Below are 11,562 nucleotides of genomic sequence, written 5' to 3'. Positions count from 1 at the left end.
CTGGACTAGAAGTCTGGGCTCCTGTAACCGAGTACCCAGGAAGGCACGGGCACCAACCAACTCTCTCCACCCATTCAGCTGTGGGTGGCACAGAACAGTGGGGGCAGCGGGCCCAGGGCGGTCCTTCTGGCACTGGCCAAAGCCCAATGCCTGTTGGTGTGGCCGACTATCCTGGACAGGCTGCCCAGGGGATTCACACCAATGCTGCCACCTCTGCTCAAATCCCACCAAGCTGGGCACTGAGGAAGGAAACCGTGTGGGCACAAAGGGCACACCGAGCCTCCCACCCCAACCATTACACACAGGGTGAGAAAGCGTTCTCAAGTCCTTTATTTGGGCAGGGCCTGGTGACAAGCTGCGCTCACAGGGACAATGTCATCCCACAGCTCCTCAAACCCAAGCCCTCTTCACCACCATTACCCCGACACCGGCCCCAGGGCTCGGAGCTTCACTTCTGGCCCTTCAGATAGTTCCAGCCTTCATAACCGTACGTCTGGATGGTTGAAGGGGCGGTGGACAGTGAACTCATCAAGCTGTTGATGCCTGTGGGGAATGAGCATTTGGTTAATGGGAGGAAGGCTCCCCAAAGATTCCGCTGAGAACCAGCCCAGACCCCAGTGAGGAGGCAGAAATGTGCCCCCAGCGAGCTTTCTAGCCCAGCTCTGCCTATGGGGGTGTCCTGGGGAAGCCCTGTCTCTGACCCCCCCTTAATGAGACACCCGCGGGTTTCTCTCAGAAAACACTGAACCAGGGTGTCAGGGGTTACTCGGAGTCATCCCTAGATCTGGCTGACCCCAGTGAGAGCCGAGCCCAGAGACATCAGTGAGCGGCGGGGCAGGGACGGCGCCGAAGCCAGGGCCCTCCCTGCTCGACTACCTCGTCATCTGTAAAATGAGCCTCTGTCCTGCTGAGCCACCCATCCCCAGAGCACAGCCCTCGGGCTCTTCAGAGGGGCTGACTCGGAGGAGCCAGCTTGTCTCCCCATGTCGGAGACCCCCACACTGAGGCCCGGTCAGACACTAAGTCACAGAGCAGAGATCCAAGCCACTCTGTGGACTCTACCCCATCTTCCTTGTGGGGCAGAAGCTTCAGTTTCACAGGGGATCCGAATGACCAATCCACAAGCACCTGCCCCATCTGGGGCCTGGGGGGAGGGGGTCTGTTCTCATGCGCTCCATCCCCTTCTGTTCCCAAAGGGAATGCCAAAGGTCAGAGCGCATCACTGCAGTTCTTACAGTCTGACAAGGGGCCTCCCCCACAGCAGCAACAATCGCAACTCTCATTGTCCCCATTTTACTGATGTGGAAAGTAAAGACTCGGGCGGGGCAGGGAGGCCTCTGGAAGGCCCAGCCCTGCCCTGCTTGGCACCTTGATTTCTCGGCCAGGTGAACCCTTGGCTTCTCCTTTTAAGGTGAAATGCAATAAAGCCTCATTAATTCAAATCTACAGCACATTAGAATGGAGTTTGTTCTCATGTAAGTGATGAAAAAGGACTGGACTGCTTTTAATTATAACACTTACTATACGTTTACTGTGCACATGTATCAAAACAGATATCCTCCAAACACCTTACCAGGCAATATCTGATAAGACCAATTGGAATTAATGTGTTTGCTGGAAAATTAGCAGATGGACAATCCAATTTTCTCTCCCACAGTCCCAACAAATGATCGTCTGGCTTGGGGACTGCGTGGGGATTCCACTCCATAATGTGACTCAGAATCAATGATGGGAAGGGAATCCATTACCCCAGAGGCTGCCCATCTTAGGCTGAGCCAGCTGCAAATGATTTTTTTCTTTGTGCTGAGCCAAATCTGCCTTTGCAACTTACTCTCATTCCTTCTGGGACTGCTCTCCAGGGCCAAGCAGAGGCTATTTAATCACTTTTATTCACAACAGCCTGTCTTGTGAAATATTTAGAGATAATTATGCCCCCCCCTTTAATTTTCTGTTCTCTTTTCCAGGCTAGCTGTGCCCAGACCACATTTTTTTTTCAAAACTTTCTGTAATACAAACTTGTTTTTCTTCCCCCTCCCTGCCAAATGATTAATCAGTGAGGACCCCACAACTTCTTATTTTCTTTAATTCCCTATAGTTTCTAAAATAAAATATAAACTCCTTGATATGGCATATAAAGTCCAGCACCAGCTTCCTTTTCTCTCCAGGCTTAATATTCACAGTCCCCCTCTTCATGCACTAGACATTCCAGCCAAGCTGATCATCTTACTATCCCTCAAACTCAGTATCCCATCTCTTACCCCTATGCTTTTGGCCAAGCTGTCCCTCACCTTTGAACTGCGGTATTCCTTCTCATCTGCCTTTATGGGTCCCTGGCTCCCTTCCAAGCTCTGCTCCTAAGACCTTTCCAAATTCCTTCTCCCTCTCCCTCAGTGACTTTCCACTTATTCTGTATATTTTATATACATTTATCTTATGTGTGTTGTTTCCCCTGATAGGACATAAACTCCTTTTGAGGGTAAGTCTGTTTCATTTTGTCTTCACATCCCCAATGTTTGTCATTTGGCTGCATCTGCCTTAGTCCAGCTCCATAACCAACCCTGTCAAAACTTAATACCCACAACAACTTTCTCCCCAGCAGCCCATTTTACAGAATACATTATTCCAGGTTAGTGCCTGGAGCACCATCAAGTCAACCATCCAAACATCATTTGCTAGTAGCATACAAGAGAATTTTTCCAGGACCATCTCCAATCATCTAGATCTGTATCTGGCCATTATTCCCAGATGACTCTGGAGGAGAAAGTGAGGCAGGTGACCTTACACGGCCCTCCCTCACTTAAATCTAATTCACTTGCATGTCACAGCATCACCTCCCTAATGCATAAACACCAGTGACAAGAGAACTTTGTCTAAGCCCCTTCCCTATTCTGGGTCTCAGGAAGCCAATCCATACAATGGGATGGCACTGGACTACATGATTTCTGAGATCCCTTCTGGCTCTACCATTCTACAAGTGTTGGTCCTTGGACAGTGGAGCAAATGCCCCCATTCTATATGAGGAGCTCCCCACCCAGGACTGGTCCCGTGGCTAGTCATCCAGCCCTCTGCCCTCAGAAAGGAGAGTCTATGCTCCTACCTGAATTCCAGCTGTCTCGGAAGTTAAACTTGACATGTGGAACGGCTGGGACCTAAGAAGAAAGAGAAAGAAGCATCACTCACATGCTCAGCATCAGATCCCCGCCTCTGAGCTCTGGACAACACTGAGACCCTGATCTGCTTGGTGGGGGAAGAATCCAGGATGCAAAACCATAGAGACTGGGTCTGAGCCTGGGACCCTTAGTCTGACCACCAAGAAGAGTCTGAAACCTTGCCCCAGAGGCCTAACCACCAGAGGCTTAAAGAAGGTCAGATGGGGCAGCCAACTGGGGAAGTGGATCAAACACCAGCCTTTAAGGCAAGAGGTCCTAAGCTCAAATCTGGTCTCAGACACTTAATATTTCCTGGCTGTGTGACCCTGGGCAAGTCACTTAACCCCAATTGTGGAGGCCAGAGGGGTGGGAGGTCAGATGAAAAAAGATCATAAAAAAGGAAAAGGACCCACATGTACAAGAATGTTTGTGGCAGCTTTTTTTTGTAGTGGCCAGAAATTGGGGAAACTGAGTGGATGCCCATCAGCTGGAGAATGGCTGAATAAATTGTGGTATATGAATATTATGGAATATTATGTTCTGTAAGAAATGACCAGCAGGAGGATTTCAGAAAGGCCTGGAGAGACTTACAGGAACTGATGCTGAGTGAAATGAGCAGGACCAGGAGATGATTGTACACAGCAACAACAAGATTATACGATAATCAATTCTGATGGACTCTTTAACAAAGAGATGATTCAGGCCTGTTCCAATGACCTTGTGATGAGAAAGGACTGTGGGAACTGGGCATTTTCACCTTTTTTACTGTTTGCTTTATTTTTTCTTTCTCACTTTTGTCCTTTTTTATATGATTTTTCTTGCAGCATGATAAATAGAACTATATAGAGAAGAACTGCACATGTTTAACGTATATCGGATTACTTGCTGTCTAAGGGAGGAGGTAGGGTAAGGGAGGGAGAAAAATTTGGGACACAAGGTTTTACAGGGGTGCATGTTGAAAACTATCTTCGCATATATTTTGAAAATAAAGTTACTATAAAAAAATAAAAATAAAAAAGGTCATGTGAAAGTGCACAGCTCATTACCCTGCCTAGACCCCCACTGACCAAAAAGGTCAGGGGGGGGAAAATAAGGTGGGTCCCTCTCCCCAAGAGCTCCTATCCTCTGCCTCTTGTCCATGAAGTTCTAGATCAGTCGCACCTGCCCCCCAACCAGCCCCAAGGCCCTAGCAGTACCTCCAACTGGATGCCCAAGAGCTTGGCGAGTATCTCTGAGTAGTGGTGGAAGGCCGCTGGGATTTTCTCCTGGGCCCTTCGTAAGGCAGCCTGACCCTCGTAACTGGACCCCAGCAGCCCCTGATCGTAAACGAAGTACACGGACCCACCTGCCAAGCCGGCCTTAATGCAAAACCTGGGGAGGGGGGGAGGCGAGAGAAGCAACTTGGAAATGGTGGAAAAAAATCATGGGCTAATATCAGCCTGATAATGATGCTCTTAAACCGGGCCTCGCTCTCTCCCTTTGAAAAGGAAACGAACCCAAGGACAGGGGCGGGCTTCGCCACCCAGGAAAGCGCCTTCCCCGCAAGGCCCGATGAGGGGCCGCTCCTCGGGGGCCTTTCTCCCTGGAGCCGCCCCCTCCCCCACACCGATCAGCCTCGCCATTCCGCAGTGACTCGCCTCCGGGGCGCAAGGGGCCGATTCCCCCCCCTCCCCCTCCCCCTCCCCCGTGGCGAGCACACAGCGACTCCACGCACGCCGGCTCTGGCGGTCTGTGCCCAGCCCCCACCCCCGTCTAAAAGCTTCGGCGGCTCCCCGGTGTCCACGGAGCTGGAACGGAAGGGAGCCGGGGCGGGGCTGCTGGTCCAAGCCCGACTTTAAATAAAGTAGCGAGCGTCCGGCTCTTAGCGTGTCAGGGATTTCAAAGCACTTTGCAAAGTGAGTTAATTTAGTCAAATCTTGGCATTCTTTTATTATTGCGAAATGACTCCCCGGAACCTTTCCAACTGGGCCTGCGAGAGCGCTGCGGTCTAAGTTTGCAAAGCGCCTTGCAGCTATGACTCGGCGGGGCCCCGGGCCGGCTCGGGAAGGCAGGTCTTTGCCCGCGGCAGGGACGCGCAAACTCGCCCGGACCGCCGCGGCTCTTCCCGCCCGCGGGCCCAGCTGCCTGGCAGCGCCCCGCGGACCGACAAGGACGCTGAAGCCCAGCCGGTAAAGGCGTCACGGCCGGGCTCGCGCCCCGCTCCCCCAAGGCCTAGGAGAGTGCTCCCGGCCCGGCCCCGCGTCCAGGCCTTCCGCGGGCCGGGGGTGGATGGGGTGCTGCGCCCGCCTCCCCCCATCACGCGTGACTCGAGAAACGGGCGCGCGCGCTCACCCGAGCAGGGGCCACACGCGGGAACCCATGGTCGCCGAGCTCCGCCGGTCTGCGGTAACGCAAGGACACGGAGCTCCGCCCGCCGGCTGGCAACCAGGTCCCCGCCCCGGCCTGAGACTAAATCGCGGGAGCTCCGGGCTCTGGGAGCGAGGGCATCTGGGAGATGTAGTACTGGAGGGCAGGAACCCTCGCTAGGGTGTCTGGGAGTTGTAGTCTTTTTGTCCTCTTCCCTCATCCTTCGCTGAGGCTCTTGGGAGTCGTGGTCTCATTGGGATGCTTTGAATCCCAAAACTGATGCTGGTCTGGAGATGTCTCAAAAGAATTTTTAGACTTAGACCATCCAGATTAAGAGCTGCGGGTATTGGTGGATCTCAGATGCTATCTCAAGAGAAACTCAGGAACTATATGAACACAACCGTTAAACTTTTTTCACACAAATAAAGTCAGACCTAAACAACTGAAAAAAAAACTTTAATTGCTTATGGGTAGCCTGAGGGAATATAATAAAAACAATTCTGCCTAAATTAATCTATTTAATTTAGTCAGTGCCACACCAATCAAACTATCAAAAATTGTTTTATAAAGCGAGAAAAAATAATGACAAAATTCATCTGGGAGAACAAAAGTTCAAGATTAAGGGAATCTATGAAAAAAAAAATATGAAAGAAAGTGGTCTAACCACACCAGATTTCAAACTGTATTACAAAGCAGCAATTATCAAAAACAATCTAGTATTAAAGAAATGAAGTGGTGGATCAATGGAATAGATTAGGTACAAATTATTTTATAATAAATGATTGTAGTAATGAAATATATAATAAACCTAAAGATCCAGGCTTTTGGAACAGAACTTATTATTTAACAAATATTGCTGGGGAAACTTGAAAACAGTACGGCAATAACTAAGTAGCCCAACACCTTGCACCATTACACTAAGATAAGGTTAAAATGGCTACATGATTTACACAGAAAGCAAATTAAAAGAGCATGGAATAGTTGATCTGTAAGACTTATAGATAAGAAAAGAATTTAAGAACAAAGAAGATAATAGAGAGCATTACAAAATGTTAAATTATTGATTTTAATTATATAGAATTTAAAAGATTTTGCACAAACAAAATTAATGCAACCAAAAATCATAAGGAAAGCAGAAAACGGGAAAAATTTTAGCAACAAGTATTTCTGATAAAGAAATATAAAAAATATAAAAATATATTTATATAATTTAAATATAATAAATATAATATAAAAAAAGAAGTCACTGTCCAAATGGTCTAAGAGGGGAGGCACTTAAAGCTTACGGGATCAAGGGAGATTTCATATAGAAGGCGATATTTTCGTGCTTCTTTAAAGAAAAGTGGGATTGACAAGCCATTCTCCAATTGAAAAATGGTCAAAGGATATGAACAGACAATTCTCAGATGAAGAAATTGAAACTATTTCTAGTCATATGAAAAGATGCTCCAAGTCATTATTAATCAGAGAAATGCAAATTAAGACAACTCTAAGATACCACTACACACCTGTCAGATTGGCTAAGATGACAGAAAAAAATAATGATGATTGTTGGAGGGGATGCGGGAAAACTGGGACATTGATGCATTGTTGGTGGAGTTGTGAACAAACCCAACCATTTTGGAGAGTAGTTTGGAACTATGCTCAAAAAGTTATCAAACTGTGCATACCCTTTGATCCAGCAGTGTTACTACTGGGATTATATCCCAAAGAGATTATAAAGAAGGGAAAGGGACCTGTATGTGCACGAATGTTTGTGGCAGCCCTTTTTGTAGTGGCTAGAAACTGGAAACTGAATGGATGTCCATCAGTTGGAGAATGGCTGAATAAATTGTGGTATATGAAAATTATGGAATATTACTGTTCTGTAAGAAATGACCAACAGGATGATTTCAGAAAGGCCTGGAGAGACTTACACGAACTGATGCTGAGTGAAATGAGCAGGACCAGGAGATCATTATATACTTCAACAACAATACTAGATGATGACCAGTTCTGATGGATCAGGCCATCCTCAGCAACAAGATCAACCAAATCATTTCTAATGGAGCAGTAATGAACTGAACCAGCTACGCCCAGAGAAAGAACTCTGGGTGATGACTAAAAACCATTACATTGAATTCCCAATCCCTATATTTATGCACACCTGCATTTTTGATTTCCTTCACAAGCTAATTGTACAATAATTCAGAGTCTGATTCTTTTTGTACAGCAAAATAATGTTTTGGTCATGTATACTTATTGTGTATCTAAGTTATATTTTAATATATTTAACATCTACTGGTCATCCTGCCATCTAGGGGAGGGGGGGGGGTAAGAGGTGAAAAATTGGAACAAGAGGTTTGGCAATTGTTAATGCTGTAAAGTTACCCATGTATATATCCTGTAAATAAAAGGCTATTAAATTAAAAAAAAAAAAAAAAAAGTGGGATTGAAATGAAGTTCAGGCACCTGAAGAAACCGTATCCATGACTAGAAGGGCAAGAGATAGATAACTATTTTAATATGCATATTAATACGCATGTAGTAGTGATTCAACAAAAGCAGAACCTAAATCTTCTTTAAGAAAGAAAGTAAAATTTTAAAAATGCATAATTTAATGTGGAAATGTTAAATTCAACAGCGATTGGAAGAAGGGACTATTTGCAAGCAAAACAAATTTCTTGCTCGTATAAGGGAAATTTAAAGGGAAGAAAGAGAAAAGACCTAGAGTTTTATTCTCTGGAGTATTCATCATTTGATGAACGGCTCGCCAAATTAAGGTTCATCAATACACTAGAATATTATTGCGCAGTGGATGTTTTCTGAAAATCCTGGGAAGTTCTGCAAAAGTGAGGTGAGCAGCGCTGGGGGAATCGTTTATAAAAGTCTTATTAAAGATTTCTAAAACACTTGAAAAACCTAAGAACCGTTATGACCTATTATGTCTCCACAGGACCTTTGATGAAGCAAGTTGCCCGTTCTCTGATAGAGAGGTAATGATGCTCAAGGTTTTCTGTAACTCAAAATTTAAGTCAAGTACACAGTTCAAAGCTCCGCAAATCCAAGGACTCTGCGCATGTGCAAGGAGGGCCTCCTGAGTTTTAGATCCAATAGATGGCAGTCATCAGGTTGGCTAGAGCGTCCATTGGGTAGGGAGGGACAATCTATCCTTCCTCAACTCGTTGCCTGTGGAAGACTAGGAAGTGGAAGCTACATATCCCAGGGTTCAACGTTCTTTCCTTCCTTCTGCTGTGGCTGCCATTGGGCTACATTAGGTGAGCAGAGCGACCTGCGGAGAATCCGACGCCATCCGCGGCTCAGACCGCTTCCCCATCCCATTGCTGAAGGCTGCCTGAAGGGAGGGGCGAGGGCTTTTGGGGCCTCGGGTCTAGGGAGGAGGGTGGTTGTCCGAGAGGCCTCACGGAGCTTTCTGATTACTCTGTCTCCCTCCGCAGCGCCGCAGCCATGGCCATCCGATATCCCATGGCCGTGGGCCTCAACAAAGGCCACAAAGTCACCAAAAACGTTTCCAAGCCGCGACACTGCCGCCGCCGTGGGGTGAGTCAAAAGTTGCGCCTGAGGAGCATGGGAGGAAAGGGGGTGACCGGGGCCTGGGGAGGCTGCAGTCCCCCGAGGTTGTGCGCACGCGCAGGGCCGCCGGGCGGCCTGGGGCTTCGGCTCGGCCTGTGGGGGACTTGGGGCCGGGATGGGGGAGGATTGGGTGTGTGGTCGGGGAGCCCAGAGCCGGAGCTGAACTCCCAGGGTCAGGGCAGTAGAGTGAGAGATGCTCCGATCCACCGGTGGGGGAATCGAGGCCCGGCCTGCGGGTGGTAGCCGGCTTCGGGGCAGCAAATTTCCCGGTTCTGCCCCCCTCCCCGAAAGGCCCGTTCACGTTTTGGGGCACCTAGGTGGGGGTTTCCGCCCAGACCCTTAGGAGGGTTTTTCCCAGGTGCCCCCAACGCTCCGCCGCGGGACTGCTGGCGAAGCCATAGAAACCCCCCTCTTAACCTGGCGCGGCGTCCTGGCCCATCTGCCCGTGTGTTCCGCCGGAGTGCTTGTTGGGACATTAGCACTTGCCTGCCGCAGGGTGGGCGGCACAAGTACGGGGGAGTTTTAAGGACGGGACAGATGGCTTTTTACCGTTGTAGGTAGTAATTCTTGTTCCAAGGGGAGATTAGAGAAGGCGGCTTTTTACTTGGGCTTTGTAACTTTTAAGGGAGATTAATTTCAAGGAGTATGAGTCAATACTGTCCCTAATTCCTACCTCCAGAAGGGTGCGTTTTTTTCATGGTTGTTCAATGAATGAACTTCGCAGACCTGGTCTAGAATCTGTTGGTAATCCTAGGTCTTTCGCAAGGTTTTTGTGTTTTTTTTTAATTACACACTAATTTAAGGTATGCAGTGCTTCACAACAAGCCCATAAAATAGTTACATTTTTATAGAAAGTAATTGAGGACCTGAGTTGATGTGATCGCCTCTCATAAAATCACTTTGTGATCGAGGTAGTGGGGTGAGTCTGTAGAGATTCGGTGCCGTTTCATTTCAATTTAACAAGCACTGATGACTGCAGCTAACAAGAATACAAAGGCAAAACTGAAATTACCTGCCCTCAAGAGGCTTGTTTTAATAAGGGGAAAGGCACATGTACAGTAGGTAAACTAATTGATTGTAGGGGTTGGAGTGAAATACTAATAACTAGAAACATCAGAAAGGCCATATAGAGAGAATAGTTTCTGGGCAATACTAGTAGTCTGCTGTTTCTGCAAACGCCAGAGCTGAAATGTTGGAGTATTTAAAATCCAGAAACAGGCCTGTAAGACTGGAACATTGAATTAAAGGGAAAAAGTGATCCGTTTGAAAAGTTGGGATGATGGCAAATTGTAGCAAAACCATAGTTTGTTTTAGAAAGCCAGAGAGAAGCTACTGAAGCTTCTTGGGCAAGGGGAATGACGTAAGTCTGTGCTTTAGGAATATCACTTTGGGACCTGTGTAGAAAATGGGAAACCTGGAGAAGCCTATTGGAGTAGTCCAAACCAAAAGTGGTGATAAGAGTCTGAATTAGGGTGAAGGGACAAGGGATATGAGTGCCTTTATGGAGTAGAACTGGAAACTCATCAGATACTTGGTATAGGATAAGAGGGAAGGCGCAAGAAAAACTTCCAAGCTGACTTACATGAGGTTTATAAAATTGTAGTGAAGGCATGGATTACCAAACAGGATTTAGCAGCTAAATTTTATACTAAATTTACCATTTAGTATAGATTTTTATTTTTTATACTATCCTCCATAACAACTCTTTATACTTTTTCCATTCGCAGTTAGGGAAGTCTTGATTCAATCTGAGGTAAAAGTGGACAGAGGCATTAGTACCATAGGAAAAAGCACTAGATTTGGATTTTTGAGTTAAACATCTATTAAAAAGGAGTTATGGGATTTAGAACTGGAAGGAATTTTATAATCCTTTAGCCTACTTTATATTCCAGAGGAAACTGAGAAATTACACTAAGGTTCCTCAGGAAATAGATAAACTAGGATCATTTTTCATTGTTTTCATCAATCAGATTTGTGCTTAGATCCCAAGATTATACACAAATAAAGTTCTCTGCTCTCCAGAGGTCAAAGTTCCCCAGGGAAAGTTATCTTCATCTCAAAGAAGTACTTCTAGAGTCTGATCAGACCTTTGTTTTTTAACAGCGCTTGACCAAACACACCAAGTTTGTGAGAGATATGATCCGGGAGGTGTGTGGCTTTGCTCCTTATGAGAGGCGGGCCATGGAATTGTTGAAGGTCTCCAAGGATAAGCGAGCCCTTAAATTCATCAAAAAAAGGGTAGGTGTGAGTTCATGAGAGTGGAGGGGGTGGGGCGGGGTGGGGTATGTGCAGAATCTCTCATGTCTTTTCTTCTCTATTAGGTGGGAACTCACATCCGTGCCAAGAGGAAGAGAGAGGAGCTCAGCAATGTCCTAGCTGCCATGAGGAAGGCTGCTGCCAAGAAGGACTAAACTAAACCTTTGCCCCTTTACCTAATAAAAAAAAATTTGATACATAGGTTTGTGTCCTGGAACTGGTCTATTCTGAAGAGTTC

At 46.8% G+C, this 11,562-nt stretch overlaps 2 protein-coding genes across 2 annotated transcripts; one reads left to right on the top strand and one right to left on the bottom strand.

The window, feature by feature from the left end:
* Positions 1-307: 307 nt before the first annotated feature.
* On the bottom strand, positions 308-5,625 carry MICOS13 (mitochondrial contact site and cristae organizing system subunit 13). Its single transcript, XM_003760608.3, has 4 exons — positions 5,481-5,625; positions 4,346-4,520; positions 3,098-3,149; positions 308-543 (listed from the first exon to the last, which is right to left on the bottom strand). Exons 1-4 carry the CDS (start codon positions 5,507-5,509, stop codon positions 449-451), a joined length of 351 nt encoding a protein of 116 aa, XP_003760656.1. The 5' UTR covers positions 5,510-5,625; the 3' UTR covers positions 308-448.
* Positions 5,626-8,645: 3,020 nt separating this feature from the next.
* RPL36 (ribosomal protein L36) lies at positions 8,646-11,525 on the top strand. Its single transcript, XM_003760609.4, has 4 exons — positions 8,646-8,752; positions 8,933-9,035; positions 11,172-11,306; positions 11,390-11,525. Exons 2-4 carry the CDS (start codon positions 8,943-8,945, stop codon positions 11,477-11,479), a joined length of 318 nt encoding a protein of 105 aa, XP_003760657.1. The 5' UTR covers positions 8,646-8,752; positions 8,933-8,942; the 3' UTR covers positions 11,480-11,525.
* Positions 11,526-11,562: the final 37 nt, after the last annotated feature.

This window comes from Sarcophilus harrisii, chromosome 1 (genome assembly GCF_902635505.1).
Source record: "Sarcophilus harrisii chromosome 1, mSarHar1.11, whole genome shotgun sequence".
In the NCBI taxonomy this organism is placed as follows: domain Eukaryota; kingdom Metazoa; phylum Chordata; class Mammalia; order Dasyuromorphia; family Dasyuridae; genus Sarcophilus; species Sarcophilus harrisii.
This window is presented reverse-complemented; position numbering and strand designations above follow the sequence as displayed.

Coding starts and splice junctions, on each gene's coding strand:
- MICOS13 (XM_003760608.3), bottom strand. CDS start 5,509: ATGGGTTCCCGCGTGTGGCCCCTGCTCGG. Junction 3,150..4,345: donor TCTTGGGCATCCAGTTGGAG/GTACTGCTAGGG, acceptor CTTTCTTCTTAG/GTCCCAGCCGTTCCACATGT. Junction 544..3,097: donor CCGAGACAGCTGGAATTCAG/GTAGGAGCATAG, acceptor CATTCCCCACAG/GCATCAACAGCTTGATGAGT.
- RPL36 (XM_003760609.4), top strand. CDS start 8,943: ATGGCCATCCGATATCCCATGGCCGTGGGCCTCAACAAAGGCCACAAA. Junction 9,036..11,171: donor GACACTGCCGCCGCCGTGGG/GTGAGTCAAAAG, acceptor GTTTTTTAACAG/CGCTTGACCAAACACACCAA. Junction 11,307..11,389: donor TTAAATTCATCAAAAAAAGG/GTAGGTGTGAGT, acceptor CTTCTCTATTAG/GTGGGAACTCACATCCGTGC.